This window comes from Corvus hawaiiensis, chromosome 16, assembly GCF_020740725.1.
Source record: "Corvus hawaiiensis isolate bCorHaw1 chromosome 16, bCorHaw1.pri.cur, whole genome shotgun sequence".
Lineage (NCBI taxonomy): Eukaryota > Metazoa > Chordata > Aves > Passeriformes > Corvidae > Corvus > Corvus hawaiiensis.
The window spans coordinates 2,441,999-2,468,018 of record NC_063228.1 but is presented as its reverse complement, the minus strand read 5'-3'; the positions used below and the strand labels follow the sequence as shown (position 1 = coordinate 2,468,018).

At 39.4% G+C, this 26,020-nt stretch overlaps 1 protein-coding gene across 2 annotated transcripts in view; it reads left to right on the top strand.

Moving 5' to 3' along the window:
- BAIAP2L1 (BAR/IMD domain containing adaptor protein 2 like 1) overlaps positions 1-25,434 on the top strand; it is a 35,606-nt gene extending 10,172 nt beyond the window's left edge. The window contains exons 3-14 of one of the 2 annotated variants that reach the window (XM_048320671.1): positions 1,032-1,118; positions 15,111-15,172; positions 15,264-15,335; positions 15,665-15,802; positions 16,918-17,070; positions 17,527-17,676; positions 18,435-18,585; positions 19,695-19,902; positions 20,203-20,280; positions 20,617-20,782; positions 24,254-24,294; positions 24,833-25,434. In XM_048320671.1, the coding sequence (XP_048176628.1) occupies positions 1,032-1,118; positions 15,111-15,172; positions 15,264-15,335; positions 15,665-15,802; positions 16,918-17,070; positions 17,527-17,676; positions 18,435-18,585; positions 19,695-19,902; positions 20,203-20,280; positions 20,617-20,782; positions 24,254-24,294; positions 24,833-24,908 (1,382 nt within the window). In that variant the 3' untranslated portion in view covers positions 24,909-25,434. Of the gene's footprint in view, positions 1-1,031; positions 1,119-15,110; positions 15,173-15,263; positions 15,336-15,664; positions 15,803-16,917; positions 17,071-17,526; positions 17,695-18,434; positions 18,586-19,694; positions 19,903-20,202; positions 20,281-20,616; positions 20,783-24,253; positions 24,295-24,832 lie in introns of both variants that reach the window. The other variant, XM_048320670.1, reaches the window with a different exon arrangement.
- The last annotated feature ends 586 nt before the right edge of the window (positions 25,435-26,020 follow it).

Genomic DNA, 26,020 nt, shown 5'->3' with positions numbered 1-26,020 from the left:
CTCAAAGAGGATCTTTGTTCGATTTGGAAAATGTTCAGACTTCTCAGTGAATATACTGTTATGTAACCAAAGATGTCACCTTACTAGTAAAAACTATAAAATACAGACCTGTAATTGGCAATTATATTCCTCTCAGAAAAAAAAAGTATTCTAAAGTCAACAGTGAGGCTCTGCTTGACTTTCACTTTAGGCTAAGAATGTACAACTACAAAAAACTGTGACGAGTAACTTCAATAAGTTATTTTTCACATTAAAGCTTGCCAGCTTGTCCTTGTTATTTCTTTTCTCTGTGGCATGCAGATGAGTTCTAGACACTGAAGATGCAAGGCAGGCACTGTAGATCTATTCCCTGTGTAAGATGTTTCTCCCCACTGGCCTCCCTGCAGCTTCATTCCGACGTTTCCGTGTTTGTTCCAGCGAAACTGGCTTTGCTGTTTAAATCAGCCCTAACCAGGAAATGATTAACTGGGAATAATTGAAACCTTCATGGTGTACAGTGAGAGCTTATTGGTTCCTGTAACAGCCAGCTTTAGAGGGAAATGATGATTTGTTTTTGAGGGGCTCCACGTCTCCTTGGGGCAACCGCAGGCCCATGGTTGGTGGCCAGTTGCCATTTCCCAGATCACTGGTCTGGCTGGTCAGTACAAGAGACCTCAGCACTTTTTTGGGATTGCAGTTTGGTTTTATTCCAACAGTTTTCTCTGTACCAAGGAATTTGGTTATGTCCTGACCAATGGCCTATGGCTAAGCCTGCCCACCAGGTGCTGATTGCCCCATGGGAGTCGGAGCTAAGTAACAGGCTGAAACTTCATTAATATGTTCTGGAGTTCTGTCTTTGTTTCCTGGTTTCACAGATCAGCAGGGAGCACAGGGACTTGTGCAACTTTCTCTGACAGAAGGATTTCCTTGTTGCCATGTACCCCTCTCTTACTCTGTGCTCTGGATGACAAGATTTCATAGAATCATAGATTAATAAAAATTGAAGATACTTTGATTTTTTTAACAGTTGTGTTTTTTTCACTCACCCCCAGTTATGGTAGTGGCTGGAAGAGCATATTATGATAGCCTTGCAAAGATTGGGGACATATCAGCAGATTCTCCAGTATCTAAAGAATTAGGTAAGTGAAAAGTAATTTTTTAAAATTACTTCAAAATATAAACTTTATTTTTGCTTTCCTGCTGGCAGTTCACCGAACGAATGTGAAGTAGATAGGGATGAGTAAAAGTATGTTCTACTCTTATATAACAGGGGTGGAAGGGATCAGATGCCTTTAAGGCATATTATTTCTCAAGACACTTACAATGTTTTGACAAAATTACCTTTTTTTCCTCCTTTTGTGAATATGTATCTGCATATGCATTCAAAAGCATGTATTTTTAAGCTCATATAATTCTAAAATAAATACAAAAGTATGTATCTTGATTTTGAATGCAGAGGTGAAGGTTGAAATACTTCTGCAACAGAATATTGGTATGAGGAGTCCTAGTGTACAGCAGCAGTTTTAGAACTAAAACAATTTTCTGGTTGAGTGTCATTGTGAAGGGTTCAGTTTTACTTCACTACTTTTGATCAAGTGTATCACTAAAAGTTCTCAGGTACATTTATATTTATTTCCTACTTGAGCTTTTGAAAGAGAAACTGTAGGCTCAAAGATGGATTAATTTTACATTAATAGAAATCCACTTCAAGTTCTGTACTCTCCCGAAAACAATTTCTGAATGTTTGAAAGATCAGCAGCAACACTTGCCCTTGACAACTTCACTTTTGTAGGTTGAGCAGTATAATTGCAACACTGGGCAAAGGAGTACGAAATATTTGTAATATTTCTGGCAAAAGATTCTCAAGTCACTGCAAAAGAAAGAACTGGGAACTATACTGCAAAGAAGAAACATTTGCTTAATGCCTTCATTTGCTTTTTGACAAAAATAACTTGATGACGTGTCTTGCCTCTGAACTTTTGATTTTGGGCAATGTAGGACTCTTCCAGTGATGTAACTTGCATCTCCTGCTGTAACTCAAAGTATTTTGTTAATTCCGCTGATTACAAAGGATGGGTTTAGCAATTTTTTTTTCACAGCTCTGGAGAAGTAGAATTGAGGGGACAGACTCCTTGAAAGGTGGCCACTGGTTTCTGTGTGGCTGCCTACATTTTTATGGCTTGTCCTGAAACCACTCATGGGTGAGTGTTAACGTCTGTGCCGAGGGCTGGGAGAGGCAGAACAGCAAACAGGGCAGAGCAAACAGTCCCAGCAAGCAGCTCCCTCTGTTTGCTCTGCAGGCTGTTTACAGAAAGCAGAGCTGCTGCTGTCAAACTGTGGAACAACAGCTAAAAGAAATGGCTGTGCAGAGTCTTAGGAAATCGCAGAAAATGCACAATTTCAGTTTTTGCAATCAAGCGCTTGGGCAGATGCATGGAAGCAACTGATTTATGACTTGTCGGGGGGGACATTTTCTGCTTGTTTGGAAATATTATTATTATTGGGTAATCTTCTGCTGACTTCTGAAAATAACTGGTTTTCCCTATTGTTTGGGACAATACAGAATTGTGATTGAAAACATACTTTTGTTGAACTATGAATTCCATCCTGCAATTACAAATCTTTTTCAAGATACACCATATTGAGAAAACACAGCCTTCTTCCCTGCTTTCTGTTCACCTTCTGCTTTAACTGTTACTGCAGAAAAATCTATTCTTCTTAAGGCAAACAGTAACTCTGGATTTCTTCCAACATACTCTCTGATGGAATACTTAATTTAGAGATAAGGAAAGTCAATGAATGCTGGAAAAGGCATGATAATGTGGCTAGGAGTCTGTGACAGATCATTTGCATTTTCAAGAAGTCGTCTTTCTTACAAGTTCTGAAGCTGGGCTACAATATTGGACTATTTACCACAGAAATATGATACACCCAGGTGTCTCCAAAAGTATCTGCTTGAAAAGAAAAGTATTTACTGTACACTCGTGTGTTTTAATAGCATTGCAGGGCATGCTGAGCAGTATGGGGTGTGTAAGGACAGATGAAACTTTGCCCATTCATGGGCCCTGTAACTCCAGGGGAGTTGCTGCAGCCACCTGTGCAATTGTCTCATCCATGAGTTCCTTTAGACTTGCCAAAAGACAAGTGATTGACCACTAGCAGCTCCATCATGCATAATACTTCTGTTATCTCTGCCAAATTAGAGGTGGTTTCACAGTTCAAAGCCAAACCTGCTGGGTGACCTAGAGTGTATTCACTGCCAGTGTGATGTAAAGATTTGTATCAAACCCACAGCCAATCCTTCCTTCTCATAAGGAAACACAGAACTGAACTTCTGAGATGAGACAGTGAAATGGACACGAGCTCCACAGCAGGGTAGAAAGAGAAATGCACTAGAAATAAAGGAGTTTTTTTTAAAGTAGAGAGTAGAAAGCAGAGAGGCTGGAGAAGTCATGGGGTAAAAAATCAAATAAAAATCAAGCCAGAAAATGCTTTCTTCTGTTGAATGAGATTGGAGCAGAAGAGGGAAATGAGAATGAAAAGGAAATCTGGATATTCCAGCTGATTCAGAGCTTTTGTACTAAGTATCTCTATCTTTCAAGTCTGGTTGAAGCTCTCTGAATCATTTTAATACAGAATAATTTAAGCAAATTGAGGAAGTAGAAGAATGTACTGCAGTCATAACACAATCCTTATGAATAAGGGATGAGTTGATTGAGTCAACATTCTTTCTAATTCCATATTTCCCTAAATTTCTGAGCTTGTAGTCCCTCAGACTTGGCTATGAGCATTTAAAGAACGGAACCTGAATTTGGTGGTTCAAGCTATTCTGCAATACAGAATTTGCATACCTTTTTTCCTAGGCACCTTTTGGAAATCCCTCCAGGAAGAAAAGATAGAAAACAAGAAACTGCACGTTTAAAAATGTTGAGATTTCATACTATTCAAATTTCAGCATACCACACCAGCTCAATAAAACGCTGTGTTTCAATAATGCACTAAACCAGTTCCACACAGACACTTCACCACGGTGTTAAAACAGTAACTTTCACATGTTGCTAATTGGTTTTGTCCTGCCCAAAACGCAAAGGCTTGTGAGGCTCTGTCACGTCGATTTTTAGTACTTATAATTTAAATAAAATCTCCTCTAGTAACACAGGCTGTCTCTGTAGCCTTCACTTACACAAGGAATCAGGAAGTTATTTCCTGCTTGCCTGTGGAATACTGCTTCTCCTATCTTCCCAACTATCTTCTCCAGCACCTGCCAGTTATTGTAGCTACATCTCATTTTATATTGTGGGTGTAAAGTCCCACTTAGTTTGTTGTGTAGCAACGGTATCTACAGCAGTCACCCACAATTGCATTATGGGTCTGTACCCAGAGCTTATTGCTCAAGAACTAAGGAGTGTAAACTATTAATTGCTTGTCAAAATAGAAGAAGAAAGAAAAATATTATCTTGCATGGTCTTGATCAGTGGAACTAAACGGTAGAAGATCAGTATGTTAATAGGACAATCAGAGGAGACAAAATAGTCTTCCCTAATCTAACCAAGACTGATAATTTATTTAAAGATTACCCTGGTTTACAGGCTTGTTTTTTATAGTTTATGTATTGTGTTCAAACTTAATTTGAAGCAGGTATGCAAGAGCTTATGCTCATCTGCAGTCTAAAATGTAAGAATTTGGGAAGATTTGGGTTCCTTTCAGAAGAATTTTTTTTGTTAAAAAACCAGTACAAATGATCTGGAGAAGCAAGTCTTGTTCTTTATTGTGGCAGTCACAAGATAGAGAGAGGTGGGGAGAAAACTCCAAAACTTCTCATGGTGCACAGAGGATGTGGAATTCTTTCCTGACAGAGGGTGAGCCCTGAACTTGATGTTCCTCTCAAGCACAAAAGAACAGACTATTCTTCAGGTTAAAATACAGGATTTGAACACATTCACAAAACACTTTTGCCCATCAAGTGGTGTAATTTTAAAGGTCTCCACAACTTTGTCATGTTTTGCCAAATACAAAATCTTGAGGTATAGTAATACCACTTTATTTTACAGAGTAATAGATTGATTGCAGGAATTCTGTGATATGAATAACAGGGCAGGAGTTCTCTGTATCCATGTTTCCTTCTTTTGAGAGCCTTTATACTCCTCTGCAGGTAGGCAAATGCCTGTATTGGGGTAACTGAATGTTGGTTTGAGAGTCAAGGCTGATAAACCATCAGTCACAATAAACTAGTGATGGTTGATGAATAGACCTGCAGCTTATCCAAGAGTTGGCATTTCGTATGAATCTCTATCAAGTTTGATCCTTTGATAATCATGTACATTTAATACTAATAGAACCAGCAGTGTGAGGTTCAATTTATAGAGGGTTGTGATTTTTTTTTTTAGTGATAACCACTTTATTTCAGCTTTGCAACTAAGAGAAACCCTGTGGGCTTTTCTTTTTCCTCATTATTTCCAGAATTAAGAGAATTTCTGTATCAGAAACTGTGTGCTTTAAGTGTTCAACTCATACAGGAAAGAATTTGGAACTAAATTGGAAAATTCTAATTTTGCTAAAAAGGACATACCTACTTGCTGAAAAATTTCTGATCAGGCCATAATGTAAAGCAGTACTTTCTTCTTAAAAGATTATCTTGCAAGTATTTATTATTCAAAACTATCATTTTCTTCCTGTTTAGCAAGTAAAATTGCCACTTGATTGGGTACTTATCAGAACTGTAGCTCTGTGGTTTTAATTCTGGGATATAGCACTTGTGTCACTCTCACTAGTGGGAAAACCAAGCAGAAAAAGAGAAAATTCCATAGTTTAGGATGAATGCAGCTAGCTCTACTTCCATTTTTAAAAAAAGGGAGGAGGGAGAGTTGTTGGCTTAGTTTAACACATATACATTGACCCTGTCAGCTGGAATCCTATTGCACTTAGAAAGATGACACCTTGCACTCTTCCCTTCTCTGGCTCATTTCAGCTGGACAGGAGAGCTCTGTCATCTTTGTCCACCTTACTGCATCCGTGTCATCTCTGTAGAACCTCTGTGCTACCTTTGGAATAGATTGTGTTGGATAGAAAGGAAAGAGAAGTGTGCCAGCAGCTGCAGAACCTTACACACCTCATCTGGTGGAAACTTCTGGGAAAGCAGCTTAGAGGCTGCAGTTTAAGTAGTTAGAATCAGGCGAGCTTTTCCTATGGAGCATTAATAAAAGAGTCTTCTACTATATTTATAATGGAATTTCATTTGAAGAAGCCACTCCACTCGTGTGCTCTAAAAGGAAACTACACAGAGAGCTGCCTTGAAAGGGAAATGCAAAGTATTTGTGGGCTATTACAGGAATGAGGTTTTGTATCTTCCAAATATATATTGTGTATTCTGGGCTTGTGCCATGCTTGTCTGCTATAAGAAAGGTGGAAGGAGATGAGCCAGTCTTGGGTGTAAGTTCTATAATATTTTTCTGATAGAATATAAACCAGAAATGCTACTTTCGAGAAACACAGTGAACAAGAGGTGGGTTTGTTACTGAACATAAATAATGTGTCTAAAAATGCATACTGCAGTTTGTTCTTACAGAACTATCCAAAACAAGTCTGTTCTGTACACAATTATATTGTTGTAAATTTTGTTATGAAGACTTCCAGGTAAGTTACAAATTTTCTGGTTCTAGAAATAGCTGATGGGAGGAAACAGACTATGAAAATACACAAGGCATTTGGGATCAATTACAGTAACACCAGGGAAGGAAAGAAGACAGATATTCACATGATTTCAGTGATACTTTTCCAGCTATTTTTTCATTTTAAGTTAGATAATAGGTTATATTTTTCAGTCAGTTTTAATATTTTATTCCTTACCTGCCCCAGCCTTACAGCACCCTGTAAACTGAAGCTGATTCCCCTGTTTTCAGTCAGTGATAAGATAGGGAACAGTCCTGCGAGTCTGTAGGGTGTGTAGGGTGTAGGTCTGTAGGGTGACTGTCTGATGCAGTGTGGTGGTGATGGCACCAGCACAGGTGTCTTGGCACCTGCAGCTGTAGGAGCACCTGCTTGTGTGCCATGACTCTGGGCTTCAGCACAGAAACCCTTAATGGTACTGGTGAGCACACACCCTCCAGGGAAAAATACATATTCAAAACACCTGCAGTGAGCAAGACTTGATATCTTCGTGCTGTGCCTCAAAGGCCTGAGACAACAGTGAAGGGAATCCTTAAAGAATTTCTCACTATACTGGAACACATAAATTCCACTCGGGCCTCACACACATCTTTCATCTTGCAGTGGGAACCCTGGGAAGGACACCCTGGACCTCACCTGCGTGTCCATGCAATCTTTGCTAGGTTGTGGCTAGGTCTGGCTAGGCAAGAGTAATTCCAGGCCCTCTGTGTGCACACAGCTGTGTGCTCCTCTCAGTTCTGAGCCCATCCAAACACGGTACCAGCACCAGGGGCCCGTTCAGGGCAGGAGGTTGTTCTCTCTCACATCTCTAAGCTCAGGATGCTGAGCAATCACAGCCTTTCCTCACCATCAGCCCCAGGTGAAATAAGCCTGAGAGCTGCTGTCGAGAAAATGTACTTGATTGTCCTCTCAGTGAGAGAAAAAATGGAAAGTAAATGACAACTTTGTGAAGAAAATAAAGCCGTATTTTAAACCATCTTGTAAATCCTTTAGTGAAAGTCTAACTATATTTAGTCTGTACAGTCAGCTCTTCCTGCTGAATTTTTTCTCAACAGAAAAATAATCCAGTGTCCATCGCAGATGTCACTACCAGTCCCAGGGGGCAGGGCAGGGAATTAAAACCAATTGTCTTGGACTTCTGAGAAAGAGACTTTTATCAAAACTTGCGACTCAATTTGGGTGTGGGGTTTTTTGGTTTGGGTTTTTTTTGGACACTGCTAAGACTGTGAAACTCAGTGGCAGTTCCAAAATGCTGTAATGAAAGTTGTAGTGGCTGCTTGTGGTTTATTGCATTTCATGTTACATATATAATGATAATTTAAATATATACTTTCTCTGGTACTGGAAACCCATAAAAACTTCAGCTTTTGCAGGTTAGCATGATTTGTTTGTTCCAGTCCTGCTGTAAAACAGAGATTAGCTCTCTTGTATGATCTTCCTTAACTAATCTCACTAAAACCAGCAGGGTTTCATCCAGGCAAGTTCAGGCTTGTGCCTGTATTGTAACTTGCTTTCTTTTCACCTGGCTTGTGTGAGGATTACGAGTCACTGCACAGCATTGCAGCTCAGGTATGAAAAGCTGTGGTATACAGGGCTTCCAAGGCCCTATGAAAGATGAGTCTCTGACATATAAACCTTAATATATTCTGGGTTTACATGATTGGGGGGAAAAAAAAAATGCCTGAAGCAGACTTCATATATACTAGTAATGGAGTAACAGGTGGAACAACAAGTTTGTAATTTTTCATGCATTATTTACATGGCATATGCTTTTCCTTTCCTTTTTTAACATGAAAATTTAGTTTCTGTGCTTACCAATCATCTGTGACAAGCTGAATATTTCATGTTAATTAACATCTGTTCAATGATATAGTATGTTTAAAAAAAATTCTAATCTCTGAATTTTTTTGACTAAGAGATCAAAACATCTTGGGAGAAACGGGGAAACCAGACTGCAGACTGAACTCTGCTGAATAACTCTTGTTAATGTCATAAATATTCACTCTTGTCTGGCCTTATGTGGGAATAGCTAATGGATTAGCAGTTCATTGCCCACTTTATAGCATGGTATGAATTGTGTAGTACTTTCTAAAATCACCTGTGTCCAGCTGAAAGAATTTGGCTGGATAAATACAGAGGCCGAAGTTTTAGGCTTTTTTGGGTTGGGTGGTTTGGGTTTTTTTCACTTGAATCAGATGATAATTTGACTGTGGTCAAGCTAGAATACATTCTTCCCTCTGGAGCCATATGAGGAGCACAGCAGGGAAGTCTGTGAGAAGGAGCAAGAGGAGCACTGGGAGTTCATCAGTTCAAACACCATCAGTGCCCACGTCACTGAATTAGCAACAGTGTCCTGCACAATCCTATTTATTGCTTACTGGTCTTGTCTGGACGTGGGGCAAGATACCTAGACTACTTAGGCATCTTGCAGGACTGTTTATCTCTTTCGTATCAATGAGACTGTAAAGTAATTATTCATTTCCCTTAACCCTTAATCTGTTTTAAATTAACTGACTTATTTGCTTGCTATATCGCAGAAACATTTCTGTTGTTCACAGCCTTGATGAGAACTCTGCATATTTTAAAATTAATCTCAGAATGCCATTTAGAATGTGAAGTTCTCCTTGCTTCTGTTTTTATTTGCAGATTTTATTTATGTATGGTTCTAGCTGCCTCAGGGCACTGTATCTAGCATGTAGAGTGGACTCAAAACACTACTGTGCTTGAAAATCTCTTCCCCTTTTCTTGACTGTAGGCTTTATTCTTTTTTTTCTCCTCCCCTTCACCTTCTGCAGTCACCTTCACAAAATGGCACTGAATGGTCATGTGTCAATGCCATTTTGTAAAATGAACTACAGAGAGATTTACTCCTGACTTCCTATTCCATGTTCGCTCATGCAGTAAGGAAAGGCAGACTTGACCTAGTCCTATTGATTTATGTGCATATTACTGTTAATTCTACAGATGGGGGGAGTGTGTCAAAGCTCCCTGTCAAAGCATTCTGGACAAATTGTATCAGAAGGAAAGTGCAGTTAGAGTTGGGCAAGTTTTACATTATTTTATCCTTCTTTATGATTTTCTTCCTCCATGTTAAAGTCCATTGAAGCTTTTTGGTTTCTTTAAAGCATCTGTTGCACAGTTAAATCCTTCCTATCACAGAATGACAGATTTATCACCTTTGAAGCTTAGCAGATGTTTCATTCAATCATATTTATTTGTTATACTGTATTCCTTTGAAGATTCCTATTTTACTACCTCCTGGGGGCTACTGTTTTCAAAGGACTTTGTTTCTAACTTTCCCATGTCATAAATGCCTTTTTTTCTGGACAGAGGGTGACTTGGAGGAAAGAGTATCATGCCAGCAATAGCATCTAATAACACACTTGGACGATACTGTCTCCATGTGCAGCTTTGACTCAGCCTTTCATTCTCTTGTTTAATATAAATAATTATGTGGCTTCATCTCTAAGACACAAAGTTAATCAACCTGCCCTGAATACAAAACAGGACAACAGAAGGTAAATAAGTGATACAATTAAGCATTTTGCCTGTTCCCAGACATCTAAGAAGGTCTCACTATTAAGAGACTTGAAATATTTCACGAGCAACTTCCTCTAAATAAAACAAAATTGAAGTATATTTCAAGTAAGATGATGCAATTAATACTTTTATTGATTTTAATTTAGCTATTTGGTGTTTTAAAAGTTTAAGTGATTTTGTTGGTAGCTGTTGATACTTGTTTCTATGACAGAACTCTATTGATTGAGTTCCATTTTTGTTTCTAACTTGAACAAATTCTTCTAGACTTCGCAAGAACAGTCAACACAAGATAAAAATGTAAATAACCTGAACAATCAGCCAGTGCAAACAGTGAGGTTGAAGTGTAACTGCTGCAGAAGTTCTGGCCTTACAATGAGTATTTCTGATAGAAATTGCTTTCCTTGATTTTCATCTCCTGGGAAGACAGCTTTTCAAGGATGTCTCCTTGTTCAGGGGATGCTGTATATGGAGCAATGAGTGTTGCACCCTTTGGGCTCATTATTTTTTTTTTTAAACAAAACCAATATCATTAATGGAATTCTAGTCTGTATTACGTTCTCAGTAGAAAATATAGATACAACCAACAGCCTTGGTTAAGCTTAAAAGTATTCCACAAATTCCTAAAGTTTTGTCTTAAAAGATCTTTCTATGTGTGCACTGAATCTATTTGAAACTGAAACAAATTTACCATGGAACCATTACTGTTCATGGTCCTGTATCAGATTATAGCTGTATTATGAGACATGGTTTCAAGAACTGCATATGAGAAATGTTTAATTTTTTAAGTCATTTAAGATACTTGAGATGTTCCCCCAATATCCTTTTCTGAAAGAGATTGTTGTTTCCCTTCCCTACAGTGCACCTCTAAGGTAATAGCAAAATATCAGAGCAAGTATCTGTGAACATCTACAACTACTTTTTTGTTTTCTAATCAAAGTGTGAATATTTAACGTACACCTACTTTATTAAGCCACAAAGATTTCATGTTCAGGGTGTGGGGAGATAGAAAGCAGAAAAAATGTATTTTTGAGACAAGTATTTGAATAGTTATGTTTATCATCAAGACCAGGGTTTGGGGTTTATTAATTCATTGCATAATATGATGCCTAAAACTGGTTCAAGTTTACAGGATGGCTGCCACAAATTGGACTTAAGTGGCCTGTTATCATGTGCTCTGGTCATGTCATTATGTTTGATAGGTTTGGGGTTTGCCAGTAAATGATGATGAGGTTAATATTTGGTTATCAGGTATTATGAGTTCGCATATATAAAACCTGATCAAGAGCAGCTTTAATATATAGCAGAATATTTTAATTGATGTGAGAAATACATGTTTGTCTTCACCTTAAGTAGTTTTGTCTACCCTTTTGCAAGAGCCTGGCCTTAGGTTATGCTGCCATTAATCCAGAGTAATCCACTGTCTTTCTTAGAGCTATTCTATAATTCACCATGGTGATTAAAATTCAAATATTATATTGAAGTTGGTCAATTTCCATTCTACTTGGACACTGTTCCCTTTAGGCTAGGGGTTGTTTTGTCTTTCCTGGATTAGTCTACAAAAACTTGTCTCCTTGGATAAATTAATTCAGGAGAACCATCTAAATGTGACTAACCCATTATCTTAAACTGGCTGTAAGGAAACATGGTGTATGTTCCCTTCAAAAAATGCTCTCTATTTATTCAAAGTGCAGAATCTGATCTGTAATTTAAATCTTAATTGATCAGAATGTGGCTACTATGGATGGGCTCTTTTCATGTTTTGAATCAACACTTTGAAAGGGGAAATGAACTGGGTGAGCCGGTACATGTAGCGCCTGTGGATTCCTGGTGGCAGGGAGGAGATCCCAGTATAAAGTATGTGTATACACAAATATAAATATGACTTTTGCCTGATGCACAGTACAGGGAGTCTCTGGTTGAGAGGAAAAGAAAATGCAATTAGGGACACAGTCACTGACATCTAACCACACTGTTTAAAAGTGTTCTGGAACACTCTAAAATAAACTCGTAAAATAATCCAGCACAAACCATTTAGAAGGAAGTGTAGTTTTCAAAGTTCTCTTCAGGACATGTTTTGGCAGTATTTTTTTGTAACAGAGATGAAAAAACCTGTTTCCAAGCAAGCACCCAAAGCCCAAAGACTGGAAGGCTGCAGTGAGTGCGAGACAAAAATAACCCCGTGTGCGCGTCAGGTTTTCCACTCGCGCCGCCCCAGGTGAATGGGTGTTTTATGGAGGCAGGCAGGGAGGGAGGCAGGCAGGGAGGGAGCTGAGTCAATGCCCAGCGTTGTTGGATGTCTGTCTGTGCTCGGAACGCTGGCGTTGCCAAGGATTAGCTCAGTGCTCTGCCTTGGCAGCCGCTGCTCAGAGCGGGGTTTTTACACAGAGGGAGAATAAGTTCGTTTTAAAAGCAGAAATCTATAAGGGTAATTATATTGAGGGCCATTCCAGTTCTCACCCTGAATTTCTGTAACTTCCCAAACAGCTTTCTAGTCTGTGTATGTAAAACCAAACAAACTTGGTAATTTTATTTGTATTTCTTGATATTTTTTCCTGCTTTCTTTTATCAACATTTTCCTTTTTAAGTTGTAGGTAAGTATTCACAAAACTCTTCTAACTTTAAAAGCCCATTACAGTCTCAAATGTATCTTTTGAGTTGAGTAGGTGAAACAGAAACAGCAGGGACAAAAGTGCCTTCACTTCTGGAGCCTTAAAATAACACTGCTCACCTCTGTTACTTTAAGTGTTTGTTTAACTAATTGTATTTACTTTTCTCTTGTACATGAACAACAAATTACTATAGCATCTCTCCCTTCTCACAGCATTCATATTGCTGTAGTGATCAGCAACTTTAAATATGAACAGAAAAAGCACAGCACTCTGTGGGCTGTACAGAACTCAGAAAAACTATACATATTTAAAAAAAAATAAAGCATTCCTCTGTCTCTGCCATCTCCCATCCTGACTGTGAATTCCTTTTCTTGCTGCTCAAGGGGTTGTCTGTTCTCATTGTACTCAGATTCTTTCCTCTCAGTGTCCTGCAGTCTGTTATGCAAAGAGAGGTAGGGGTGGGCACTGGAGCACAAAGAGGGATTCCTGAAAAACCAGGAGAGATGTGTGTTTCTTCCTGTACCACCTGATGTTTCCCCATAAACAACAATGCAGACCCACATTTTACATGATTTAGTTGAAGATCTGCTGTGTCATAGTGCTTCACAGGAGATGTGGTTCTCATTTCAAAGAAACCAGGATTTTGAGATTATGTGACTGGAAAATGACAAATCAGAAGGGAGGAAGGTGGTAACACATACCCAGGAACATGGGAATGCTTCTACCTTCTGTGAGAAGGTTACCAAGTCACCTCCCTGCACTATGGGGAGACAGGCTTGGATGTCTGTGCATTTCTTGGATGAGAAAGGAGAAGATGAGAAGGTTCTCATCAAGTTTTGTCATTTATTGAGCCAAATTTTTTAATTACCGGCATCTTTTGGGAGCTTTCCTGAGCAGCTGAAGGATCTGAAGCACTTTAGGATGATATGTCTTTGCTGACTAACTCAGGGGTTCTCAAAGTATATGGATGGTAGAAAACATCATACACTGGCATGTTAATGCATCCTTTCTTTTTTAACCCGAAAAAAGGAAACAAGAATTGCGTAAGATGGCAAATAGGAGGGACACACAGTCCCATGCAGTGACTGCCAGTGGCAAGCATTGCAGTGCAGGAATTACAGAACTGTGGTCACTCTGCAGCCCTGCCTGTGCATGAAGACAGCACAACTGCAGGTACCTATGTGGCAAATCCAGGTGGGACAGCTGCAAGGGGGATTGAGGGATACAAAGATCACTGGAGGAGGCGTGCCAGGGAACAGCTGTTGAACTGAACCTGCCAGTGCTGCCATGCAAATGGAGTGCCAGGAAAACACATCTCTAGTCAAGGTTTCCACATGCAGCTCAGTTTGTGGATCTGACTGTGGTCCTGGCACTTTGGTAGTGGCTCCTGGCCAGGAGCTGGTAACACTGGACTGATCTGATTTGGGTGAAATCAAACTGGGTCCTTCCAGCTGCTCCCCTCAGCAGTGTGTTGCAATCTCCCAGACAGGGCTGGCACTCACCCAGTGTGCCCGTGCCAGGGCACGGAAGGGAGTGGGGATGATGTGGCCATGAGCAGCAGGCAGGGTGATGTGGCTGGCTGCAGGCAGGGCAGCACCAGCCCACAGTTTACACTGCTTTGCACATACAACCACACCCAAAAGATTGAGGGATGTTTCCTCTATATCCTCCTAAAGCAAAATGGAACAGTTCAGCTTTCAACTGCTCACGGTTCAGAGTGAGGGGTGTAAGTTTGTGCTGGAAGACAGCAGAGCAGAAGGGGATAGTCAGGGCTTCTTGTGAGGATGCTGAGGAATCTGCTTTGCCTTGGCTGTTGGCTAATGCTGTACAGGTGGGAATTCATGTGTGGATCAGGTCTGTTTTAGCAGGTGTGCTGCCAGGGAACTGAAAGGTTCCTTTGTTGACTCTGAAGGTGCAGTAACTTAATAAACATTGAAGTTTAATTTTCAGACTAAGAAATGGGTAGCAGCTATTTGGGTAGTAACAACTTGTGTGCTATTCTCTGACTTGGCATGAAAAGAGGCTGTTACTAAACCAACAGGAGCTATTCTGGAGAGAAGGAAGTATTTATTATGTCCCTTTTGCATAACAATGCATGATTAGTTCTTCTGTCACTTATGAACTGCTTGGTTTGTCTGTGGCCAGAGTGAATTATTTATTTCAGCTGCTGAGATGAGCAACAGCAAGATATTTTCTGTCCCTCTTAAATATAACCATTAATGAGTATATTAGTTAAATGTATTTTATTACTGCTCTGTGTTAACTAACTTCAGAAGTCTAAGAAAGAAACCAATATGGTTGTATGTTTATCAACAGGCCAAGTTCTGGTAGAAATCTCAAGAACACACAAGAAACTTAATGACAGTCTAGAGGAGAGTGTAAGTTAAATTATTTCTTCTAATTAATTCTGCTTGTGAAATTATAAATTACTTTTTCCAATTTTTAATAACCCTTAATTTGTTTTTAAAGTTCAAAAAATTTCATAAGGAAATTATATCTGAACTGGAGAAGAAAACAGACCTGGATGTAAAATACATGACTGTAAGTACATTCAATTCTAAAACTCCTATTTTATTTGTGTATTGCTAGTCAAAGAATTTTTTGAGACATTGTTTCCCAAGATTTAATTAATTGATATGAGCTTTAATAGAAATGAACTTTAGATATCTAAAGATGGCCAAAATTTTCATGCTTAATTTAAGTTAAAAAGGGAACCCCTGTATGACTTCATAGCTCCTTAAAACTACAGCAGTTGCTGAACTCATTTGGTGTGTGAGAGAAATCTCAGAGATCACAGTGATGCTTCTTAGTCCCTTACCCAGCTACCTGGCTGAGTGCATTATGAGATGATGTAAATGCTTTGATTGCAGGCAACCTTAAAAAGGTACCAAACTGAGCACAGGAGCAAACTGGATTCTTTAGAGAAGTCTCAGGCCGAGCTGAAAAAAATCAGAAGGAAAAGCCAAGGAGCGCGAAATGTAACAAAGTACGAGCACAAAGAAATGGAGGTCAGTGCGTTGTCTCTCGTTTCTTTCTCTGTATGAGAACTGGTCAAAAGGAAATGTTAATGGTTCCTCAAAGCTGATTTATATTAAAGGCACTCCTAGAGTTTGTACTGCAGCTGCAATTGAGCTCTCATTGCTCCACTGTACGTATTCAGAGATTTCTGCTCTGGTGCCTCGATTTTGTCCCCTGACCAATAATTGATTTTTTTTAAAGTACCTCTGCAACTACATCTTTATGCAGAGCTTTACACAGGGAGCCAGCTAAACTATGCAAATTCAGCAGAAACTTGCTATAGAGTAATTCCCCAAAGTAGGCAGTGCCAACTTGTGTTACTGCCTTTCCTACTGCCCTTAATCCAGCATTGCCATCTTGAGGTGAAATCCGAAATGGCAAGACACTGAAGAGAAACTGTTTTAAAATTAGTAAATCAGATTCTCATTGTCATGTGTCTCTCTGAAAATCCTTGCCTTTGATACATTTATTTGCATGAAACTTGTACTTCGTGCTGGCTTAAATATTTTTTTCTCCTTATCTTTCTATTTTAATTTTCAAATAAAGCTTCATGTATAAACACAGTGTAGTAAACATAGGTAACAGTAGCTCCTATTTCTTACTGCCTATTTTTTAATCTACAATTGTAACAGTTGAAGGTTTTTTTAAGGTTCTGAGTCTGAGAGTTCATGGATTAGCATTTAATCACAGTTTAGCCATGAATCCTCATAATCTCAGATAAATATAGTTTAGTCTTTTTAGTAACTCATTCCCCCCCCCCCAAATGATTCATCACAGCTTTGTGTGAATAAATGCAGCTGCATTCAATAAATGCAGTGGAGCAGACAAAGGTCATTAGTCTAATTTGAACACACACCACACACACCCCCCTCACAAACCCTAAATAGGCTGTTGATTGCCTGTAGGGACAATATACATCTACCTGATGAGATCAGGGAAGTCAGATGTGTGCAGGAAAAGAGAGGGACTCAGAAGTAAGGCTACCCTATCCCATCCTGTCTTTCCAAAAACTTTTTCTAATTTAGAGTTTACTTAACTAATTGGATATAGCATCAAATAAAATTCAGAGGCTCTATGTGATTTTTTTTTTCCCTTTTTCCCTCAGTATTTGGAAACCGTGAGCTCTCGACAAAGTGATATTCAGAGGTTTATTGCAGAAGGCTGCAGAGAAGCTCTACTTGAAGAGAAAAGAAGGTTCTGTTTTCTGGTTGACAAGCACTGCAGCTTTACCCAGCACATGCACTTCTACCACGTTCAGGTCAGTGGTGTGAGCGTGAACAGAAATGAAACTCCTGAAATCCAGGCACACAGGAGATGTTTTGTACTTCCTGCAGCATGTAGACCAGACTGCCAGAAATAGCTAAGGAAGACTGAAGTGCCAGACGAGTGTTGTGATCAGCTCACAGGAAATGTTTACAATACACTATTCTATGAAATGTATTGTAGCAAAAATAAAGGGTCACTGAGACTTTTTAAAAATCATGTATTAAGAAAAAATGCATGGACTAATCAGGTACTTCCAGTATGTGACCCTGCAAGAGAGTTGTTTTTACAACATCTTATTTGTTTCAAAGAGGTATTCCGTAGAAAAATCTTAGAAAATGCTTCCATTTTGCTGGTGTAAACATGTTGGTATAGTGAAAGTTAACCAGTAGGTTTGTGCAGTTTTATGAAGAAGCCTGTCTTTGACGAGTGTCTTTTAACTTGGATGCAGTGTGCAGACTTCCTAAAATCCAAGCTGCCGGGGTGGGAGGAAATCTGTAGTGATGCCACCAAAGTGCCTGAGAAGGTCAGGATGATGATAGATGAAATCAGGACCCCTGGTTCCACCCCGGTGTCGGGAACGCCGCAGCCTTCGCCCATGGTAAAGAGAAATACCCTGGTATGTTGTTCCTTACGGTTGGGGGTTCTCTTCAGTGGGTGTGGAGTGGCTTCATGAGGTTCTGTTGGACCTCAGCATTTAGGATGGAGTCCACAGTGTATCTCAGCTGGAATATACTGGGATTGGGTATGGAACTAAAATCATTCAGCTGAAGCTCTGCCATGGGACAAATACACAGTATAAAAGGGAGAAGCACATGTCCTAACAAGGCTCAGCTCTCAGCTGGGTGCCCAGGGCTTCTCCTGCAGAGCTCAGCCTCAGGGCTACTTTTGTTCCAACCATTCCATTTCCTGCATTGTTGTCTGTAAGTAATACTAATTACATACTCAGTAGTTCAATATAAACTTAAGCAAAATGTTATTTCTCTTTTCTTTCCTTCTTCCCTTCATGATTATTAGCTTACTGGAGTACAGGTGAAATTCTCATTTCTGCCAGTTTGCATGTTGTGTCATCATCAGTTGTTAAATTTCTAAATGATTATAGTAAACTTCTAAACAAGAAAAATCTGGAGATAATCATGGTATTTGCAGAAAAAAAGGCTATTGTAGCCTTCCCACTAGCAAGTGTTTATCAAGCCTCTTACAAACCATCAATCAGCAGTTCCATAGGAATATGTGGGCTTTATGTCATGTTTAAATGTGTATCGTTTAGGAATATAAGCCTTGCTCACTAGAATTTAATCTTACAAAAAAGTTATTGCTGTCTCCTCAGTATTGTGATACTTGTTTTTGTGACTCCAGATTGGAAATGATTTTTATCCTCATCAAGAAAATGCATCCAAAGTGCCCCCGGCTCCCATGGGCAAGGCGTACACGAGCCCACTCGTGGATATGTTCAACAATCCTGCAACAGCTCCCAAAGCACCTTCTGAAAAACTAAATCACTCAGCAGGTGAGTGTCCCTGCCCTGCAGACTGGGTAAGTGTGAATGCAGCGTTCAGAATTACCTCAGGGCTTCTCCTCTGCTACAATGATGTGAATTCCAGGATGTATAGAGGAGTAGGAAACGATCTTTACAAAGGATTTATGTAATTTACCTAACAGGACAGAGATGTGTTACAAGAGAATGGTTTGCAGTAAAATGCAGGTCAGGATAGGTGGTTTCTGTTTTAATCACTTTCTGTGTGTCACTGATTAACTCAACTTAACTGCTCTCATGGCTTCCAATGTTATCAGCAGAAGGCATTCCATAATTTTGAAAAGGATACATCTGAGTGTTTCAGTGCATGCAAACAAACATAAACACTCCAACAGTCTCGCTCTGGTTTCCTTTAAGGGCATGTAGCACTAAGGGAGGAATGCACATGGGACAAAATGAACACAATTTTGTAGTTCTTTTCCTGAAATTTAAAATCCTAGTAAGAATTGCTTCCCAAGTGTCTAATATATTGATTTTTTTTTCCCTTTCTGTGATATAGGACAGAACTAGGCCTAGATCACAGCATAAGAAATGCAGAACTCTTCAATGTGTAGCAGAAATTCCAGCATTTCTTCCTTAAAATTTTCTTCCTTGTATGGTCAAATAACACACAGTTTTAAGCCCTCCTTTATTTTTTTTTCTGATAAACATACGGTGTCTAGAAAGTGACAAGTATCTGCAAATCTCCCCAGTGCTGAAGCTGAGTGCTGAGGCACATTTGAAAGTGAAAGTTGGATTTTATACACAGTTCCATTTTTTCAGAAGGGAAGATTTTCAAAGGCCTTTTACAGCTGTGATTGCTTAGTACTTTTCATGTCAAAAGAGGAAGAAACCAGTTAAAACTCACAGAACTTTTTATGCCTGTTGGTTCCATTTTATTATGCTGGGTGTGTGCATATAAAGGCACATGCAGTTAAGAACTTCATGGTGATAAGAAACATTGGCAGTGAAAGTTGTCTAAGTACAAAGTCTCAGAACTCAGATTTGCACTTGAGTTTTCCTTTTATTTTTTTCCTCTCAGATTACTAATTGCATTTATTTATGTGTGTCTAATTTTTCTTTTTTTTTTCTGTTTTTGACAGAGAATTCAGATGATGCCAGTTTGTCACGTTCAACTTCTGTTGCCACAGGCCTAAATATAATGAAAAGGCAAAAAGTGAAAACAATCTTCCCACACACTGCTGGAAGTAACAAGACGTTGCTCAGCTTTGCCCAGGGGGACATCATCACCCTGCTGGTGGCTGAGGAGAAGGATGGCTGGCTTTATGGGGAGCATGACACAACCAGACTGTAAGATAATCAGTATATTACCCACCCTGAACATGAAGTAAAAGTGTGTCTCAGCAGACTGTGTTAGCAGATGTCAGTAAATGGTTTTCCACCCTTTTTAGTGGCTGTCACTGACTAGGGACTCGGAGTCTCTCGCTAAGGAAAATCTCTGCACATATTTAGTTTTACACACTAATTTGGCATCAGAAATTGGTTCCTTCAAAAGTTAAATCTGTTTGCTGAGTCTATTGTTTTGTCCACTGCTGTATTTTGAAAGATCTTTCCAATTTTATATAATATAAAAGACTTCTCCCATTACAGAAAAGGATGGTTTCCATCATCATACACCAGACCACTGGATGAATCAACGGAAGAAAAGGCTTTTGCCCCAGTGCCAAGGTAACATTTTGGGTGGCACTTGCAGAAATGCCCAGATCTTCGCTAACATTTATTTAAAACGTTATTTTTGTGCTCATGTTCTTTAAGGTTCAGTAACATGTACAGAAAATACTCTAACAGCCTATAGTACAGTGCCTTAATTATGTTAATGTGTTTTTATGGTTACACACAGACCCAAGAAGTAGCTTTAACTCAGAGTCCCACTGACTCCAGGACACTGTACCCCATTACCAACTTCCAGCTCATGCACTTCTGTGCCTTCCTGGTGCTGCAGAGCAGCAGTGAGAGATGGATTCTGGCACCTGAGGATGGTATTTGTTGGGTTCTGTCTTGCAGCCCTGCACCAATCCGAAGTGTTAGTTCTGTGAACCTTGTGGAGAAAGGGGAAGTTGTCCTCCCACCTCCAGACTACGTGGGGGCTTCGCAGACAGACAGACAGATGGAGCCTGCCAAAGGTGCTGCTGTGAAATCTCCTCCTGACAGAGCGGAGCAGGCAGGCCCGGTGAGTGCCCGGGGCAGGGAATCCAAATGTTCCACCCTGCTCAGATGGGCTCTTCAACGGGGCCCTGGGATCTCCTACCTGACCTACCTGTGCTTGACTTCAGCCCTTTGTCCCAGCTGTCTTCAGGAATATTGGGGCTTTGGCATTTCAGTCCGTGCATCCCAACAGGAAGGGAGAAGAGTTGTTCAGGGATATAATTGACAGTAGCAGGAGACTCACTCTGTACAGCAAAACTTCTCAGCAATGGAACCTGTCAGACATGGAAAGAAATTCTCACAGAAAGTAGTACAAATCCATCATCTCCAGTGATTTTAGAGCTGTGGGGCACAGGGGATTTACAGCAGCATAAGCACGTGTACTTCTGTATGCTTCTGTATTCAAGAACCCCCTGAAAGCGAGTGTTGGGTTTGCAGCTGTGGCTGAGGGAGAGCTGTGCTAACTCCTGGCTGAATTCAGCAAAGCTCCAGCTGAGTGGAAATACATTTTTTATAAACAGATAATGCTATACAATGCTATTATTTCTGCTATCAAGGCAGCATTCAAACTGATTCAAAACGAAGACTAATCAAATTAGGCAATTTCTAGGTTTTTTCTCACTGCTTGTTTAAGTTTTTTGCTGATGTGTATCTAAGGGTGATGTTTTTGAGACTTTCTCCAAAAAACCTCTTGAAGCAGAGATGACATTTTGAAGGCAAAAAACCTAATTATATAAAATAAGGTTATCATTGCTAAACTTTGGGACACTGTACCAAATTAAGATGCAAAGTTCTATTAGTCGGTGCCATGGGAAGCTTCAGGAATCAAAGAATCATACAGTTGGCTGCCAGTAGCTAAAAAAATGTGTTTTATTATTTATTGGTATGACTAAAATATTTTGTCTGTCAATATAACATCTAAACAAATTTTGGGATGACCTGCTGACAGATGTTTCTGCTTTCTAAGTCATCTGGTGAATCGTACAGTAGAAATTGAAGTGGCCTTTGTAAATTTGTGCTTTGTGCAAGTAAAACTAACTAAGAAATTTAAAAAGCAGAAACTGAAAGCTTGTTACACCACGTCTTGATTAGTGGTGAAAGAGTCCAAAGGATGACAATTTATAAAGGTATTCTGTGAAATGGAAAGGCACAAGGAAACAATGCCTGTCTTTAAAGAAACCTCCTCTCCTGTTCATTTAAGTCTGCTTTTAGGATGTTGGGTACATGAACAGCATTTCTTACCTGGAGGTGTTGGGCAGTAGAGGGGTTTTTTTGCTACATTGGCAAGCAAAGAAAATGAACTGTGTTTAAAATAAGTAAGACGAGAAGCATTTGCTTAATAATAACCAAAATATAACTGCCAATACATCACTCTAGAACTCTAGAAAAAAAGCAGAAAACATGGGAAAGACAAGCATGGCATAAATTAGATAAATTGACAGTAACATGTGCATTTTAAACTATTATCTGCATTTCAGAAGTATGGAGAAATACAGAAATTTAACAAAGGGGGGGGAAAGGAATTATATTAATTTTGTTTCTTGAGGAATAGAGTGTTTTCAAAGCAATCTCTTTTGTAATCAAATCACAGACTTGTAGCTAGTTCTTAAAATAACAGGTTACCTCAATTTTACAAACATAAAAAATGAGAAAGGAAGAAAGAAAGAAAGAAAGTTAGTTAGTTTTTGCTGGAGACTTGTGAAGCTCCTCTGAGTCAGAGATCTTACCCCATTTCACTGTGAGTCATGTTTTGGGATATCTTTTTTTTCCCCACATAAATATTCCCATGGAAAAGATTTGCACTTTTCTGGGGAGCCCAAACAGTTTAATATTAGCATATATATTTGAATCCACATTCAAGTAAGTGGGTTTATTTCTCAGTAATGAGCCTTGTGGTGTAGGAAGTGTGTAGTTTGTGCAGTGATGTGTTTCTGGGACAGTGTTTTCTGTGAGGAATGAAGCTTTTCTGCTGCATGAAATGATTATCAAGAAATATGACCTAAATCTCAGTGTTCAGTCACTTTCAAACAAGTATCTGTGAACTTCTAAAACGATTCTTACAACCAGCATCTATATTTTGACATATTTGTGGTTTTCATTTTTGAATGAAGAAGCCATGAGCCTTAGTAATGGTTTAAGGTCAGGATTTATACAGTGGCTCCCTTACCCTGTGCCTTGCTCTTGAGACCTGCAGGATCAACACAGCCTTCAAGTGTGATTATGTTCAAAGCCCTTGAAGGTGCCAATCCAGCACGGAGAGTTCCGTGCCCTGGCACCAGGTGACTGACTAAAGAGCTTAAAAGAATTATGGAATAGGTGAAATGGTCTCAGGAGCCCTGCACTGTTCTGCTGTGGTCACTCCATTCTCAGAACAGTCACCTTAAGGGTTCTTTTGGTTTGTGGCATTAGGTCAGAGGGTTTAGGAATAAATTTAAGGCTCATGGACTAACGTTCCTGTTGAACCAGAAACCCAAGAGGAATGGCAGACCAGTCAGCTGGCAGAGCTCTAATGAGAGCAGCACAATCTCTTTGGAAGCCAGAATGGAAACTGATAGCTCCCTGATAGCTCCTCGGAGTGGAAAACAAATACATCTTTTTTGATAATCTAAATTTCCACAGGGGAAGCAAGATTAAAATAAATTGGAAATTCTGGAGTATAGAACAATAACCACTTTTGTTGAGGCACCTCCTAACTCACAGCAGCTGCTGTGACCCCATCTTAGGGCAACTGTAGAGGAGAGATGCTGCACTTGCAACCAAGTGTTTGTTCCAAAGTCACTATTTATTTTCACTCTTGCAGAACTTCCTTGTCTTTCCTGCTTCCGTGCAAGTCCCCAACCCCCACGCCTCCATAGGCTTTGGAAATAAGCCCAGCATTATACTGGGCTGGCTTGTATGCTCATAGAGGATTTACAGACGTGTAAAACAGTCTGTCCACCAGGACTCCTATGCAGAAGCAGAAAATTATTCAAGGCATATTATTTTTGTTTCAGAATACACAGAAAAAGCAGCTCAGGATTTCAAGAAGGAAAGATGAGGAATGGTTCTTTGTAGTTAAATTGTTCATGCTATGCTACACTAAGTAATATGCACAATGGTATCAACTATTAAAAAAAAGACGTAGTCATTGAAATATCTTTGAGGAAGACTGGTGTTCAGTAAGATTTAATTTAGGCATTTGTTCAATTTTCTTAATTTTAAGGGCTAATTAGGCCTAATTCTAAGGTCTAAGTCTATTCACAACTGATGTACTTGAGCAATTTCACTGGAACCACAAGCCAAGATTGAGTTAAGAACCTGCTGAATGAACCTGCTGAAACCCAGCATGCCTGGAATGGAAAGCCTGCCAGGCTTTGGTTCAGCACTGAAATTTGAAGTGTTAAAACCAAACTGGCCATATAGACTGGGGACAGGGTCTCCTTCCCTTGGCAGGACAGCGAGATCACCTGTAGTGTATTTCTATAAATTCATGTAAATATCTTTTTTTTTTTAACAGAAACCTGGCATGAATGGCATTATAAAACCACCTTTTCTAAGGTAAAATACTTCTACACTAATTTAGTTGTGCTGATTTTTATATGGGCTTCTTTTTATTTTATAGATTATAAGGGTAAATAAGGATGTTTATCATTAATTTCTCTGTGACCTTTCTCAGGCACTGCTAGAACAATATGGCTAAAATTAGTTGCACTTTCCTCAAGAGTGGCATCAAGTGCAGTACAATACACAGGCCCTTCTCAGAAAAACATGTTTCTCCAGTAGTTTGACAGGGAGCAGGACTTTTCTTTAACTGACTTTGAGGATTAAAAGCAAAAATCTTTGAAGACTGGGGGCTGTTTGAAGAAGTCCAGATGTGACTGGACATTAATTTCCCAAATTTCTGGATCACTGAAAAATGATTCTTCATATTAAACCTCATTTTAAAAATTCAAATTAAACTAAGAGTTGCACAGAATCCCTGAGTCTCAGAACCATAACTTACTGTTTGATGAGAGCTTGGATGAAGGACCTGAATGAATAAATTTGGGGTTGGATTGCAGCCAGCCTTCAAGTAACTTTATGCATTTCTTTTCAGTGGAGAAAACCCCTTTGCAACAGTGAAACTCAGACCCACAGTAACAAATGACAGATCAGCACCGATTATCCGATGAACACACGGGCCAGACACGTGTGCTTCTTCCTTACCAACACCCACTTCCAGCAATGACAATTACTATCTCAACTTGTCCTAAAAATTTATTTAAATGTAATTACTGTACAATAGACACATGTTGGAATGGAGCTCTGATGTTTTTTTAAACCTGTAGTTTCTAATGAGGTAATTGCTTTGGGCTAGTGTTTGAGCACTTGGGCTTGATTTTACAGTATGCCTTTTTTTGTAGTAGGAATTGTGAAAATACTAGAGATAGTTTGGATACTCTAGTGAATCAGTGTAAGTAATAGCTCACAGAATCTTTGGCATTCATTACTTGGAAGCTGTGATGGTAAGTTCTAGAATATAAGCCTGCATATGCCACCTACTAAAGAAGACAACAGTGATTTTTTTTTTTTCCAAACAGAACAATGTAACAACTGCCTTATTCCAGAATAGAGAATTGCCTGTATAAATGATTAGATGTTATTTTGTGTAAGAAAGATACCTTAGGTTATAAATAAATATTTATCCCCTTAAGAATAGAGAACTTGTAATGCCTTGCTTAATGTTCACACACAAATTTCAAGTGTCAACAGAAACTCATTTTCAGTCTAATGTTATACTGTCAACACATTCTTCAATGATAATTTTGTCTTTAAAAAGTGTTGTCAAATTTTAGTCTGATAAAAGGTCATAATAAAGCAGTGCCATGATTTTTTCTCAAATGCCAATATAAAAACCTGCCTTTGAAGTTCCTCCATTACTGTAGCTTCCCCAAAAGGAAAACAGCTTAAAGTTGGAAAATTTTTGGTTAAGGAGCTGAGCAAAGGCCTAAGTGCTGGCACAGTGCAGTAGCTGAGTTAAGTGAAATTGAGCTTTTACCTTCAGCCACAGCAGAGCTGAGCAGTTTGTTACCTCAGGCTCAGATGTGGCAATTCCAGTGGAGCCAGCTTGTCCAAAGCCTTTTCCTACAGTAATAATGACCTCAGAAATGAGCCCAGCATGCTAGGAACTGACTCTGAATCAGTAGTGGGTGCTTCATCACTGCCCAGCTCAGGGGGCATTTCCCACCTGCTGCAAAGTCTGTGTTGTGACTGCTGCCCGTGATAAATCCTTGCTCTAAATCCT